The sequence below is a fragment of the Triticum dicoccoides genome, unplaced genomic scaffold, assembly GCF_002162155.2.
Source record: "Triticum dicoccoides isolate Atlit2015 ecotype Zavitan unplaced genomic scaffold, WEW_v2.0 scaffold94543, whole genome shotgun sequence".
NCBI classification, from domain to species: Eukaryota; Viridiplantae; Streptophyta; class Magnoliopsida; order Poales; family Poaceae; genus Triticum; species Triticum dicoccoides.
Genome location: NW_021312332.1, coordinates 1 through 1,661, shown reverse-complemented (window position 1 = coordinate 1,661; position 1,661 = coordinate 1). Strand labels below are relative to the sequence as shown.

General features: G+C 46.5%; 1 protein-coding gene across 1 annotated transcript; it reads right to left on the bottom strand.

Moving 5' to 3' along the window:
• Positions 1–142: 142 nt before the first annotated feature.
• On the bottom strand, positions 143–945 carry LOC119348498 (pathogenesis-related protein PRB1-2-like). Its single transcript, XM_037616571.1, has one exon. It carries the CDS (start codon positions 903–905, stop codon positions 381–383), a length of 525 nt encoding a protein of 174 aa, XP_037472468.1. The 5' UTR covers positions 906–945; the 3' UTR covers positions 143–380.
• Between the last annotated feature and the right edge of the window lie 716 nt (positions 946–1,661).

The following is a 1,661-nucleotide window of genomic DNA, read 5'->3' as shown; positions in this document are numbered from 1 at the left end:
TACCAATAACTACGGGTTCTTATATCCTTGAAAACAAATTCAAATTTCGTTTGAAAGTTTTTTCCAGGGGTTCACAATATTATTGTTATCGTCATTTATTTTCCAAGATTTGAACAAGAAAACAAAAGGGAAGACATTTGCATGGACGTGTATATGATTACACTTTTTTTTTTGCGGGGAGTGTATATGATTACACTTACACGCATTTTAGAAAAAAAGAAACGATTACACTTACACGCTCCACAGAGCCGCATGGATACATGCAGGCCGGAATGTGCGCTTATTTACGTACGTACTGTACGTATAACATATTTATAGAAGTAAATATTCAAAATACACACACGCACGTATGCATGTATGATCACATTCACACGTACGTACTACTTGGCTTCGGCGTCAAGGGTGAGGAACGCGAACGGGCGCTCGCCGTTGAAGTTGCCCGGGGGGTTGTAGTTGCAGGTGATGAAGACGCCCCGGTTCCCGGCGCAGACCACACGCGCGCAGCCGATGCGGGTCGACTTGCGCCACACCACCTGCGTGTAGTGCCCGCACACCTTGCCGGCGTCGCAGGTGTTGGTGTTGAGGTGGTAGTTCCGCTTCTCGTCCACCCACGACGTCACGGCGTTCGCGGCCGTCCACGACTGCCCGGAACCCCAGAAGATGTTCTCGCCGAACGGCCCGCCGGAGTGCTGCAGCCGGCAGTCGGCGGCGCGCTTGTTCGCGTAGTCCTGCGCGAACCTGGCCACGCTGTTGTCCCATGTCACCGGGCCGACGCCGTCCGCGGCGCGGGCGCGGTTGTGCAGGTTGACGAAGTCCTGCGGGGTGTCCTGCGCCGAGACGCCGGCCACCACGGCCATGACTATGGCCAGGGCGAACATTGCAAGACTGCTCTTGGAAGATGCCATGATTAGCTAGTAGGTGACTCGAGATCGATGAAGAGTAGTGCTGGAATTTGACCGGTATTTGTAGCCTGGGGACGTGCAAAGAGTCCATGGCCATCTTTTTTTTTTTTTGAACTGCATGGGGTATCTATTTCAAGGATGCTAGCAAGAAGATGCCATGCGGGAAAAACAATAATTAGATGCATGTATCGCCAGTTCATGACTTGCTAGCTACATGTGGTACAATTTCGTTTTATTACGCACACATCTGACAACAAGTGATTCCATGCAATTTCCCGAGATACACTGGTCGATTAGTTTGGGCTGTTGGGTTTGCATTAATCTAGAACTAGATCATAATCTCGTTGGGTGGCGAAGTTGAAAACCGTACATCCACTTGGGCGGCTGGGGCAAGTAGCAAAATATGCTTGCGTCTCTGCCGCTATAGCCTACCGTGGCTTACCGCTACTGGTTGGTGGTTCTCACATTTTTTTTCTATGTGTTTGTGTTGGTTGTGTGTATGTCATACAGTTGTCGAATGTATATTGATGGTACTTGTATTTTTATGATGCGACATTATGAGTCAATAAAAACTAAAAAATAAAAGCACCCTTTAACTAAAAAAATGTAAGTTTTACTTTATATTATTTCTTTCAGAAATAGTAAAACTACTAGATATCACCCATTATAATGTGTTGTTAGATCTTAAAATAATGTAAGCTATCTACCGTAACACTTTCATATGGTGAAATTTTCAAACATACACTACCACAAAATCGT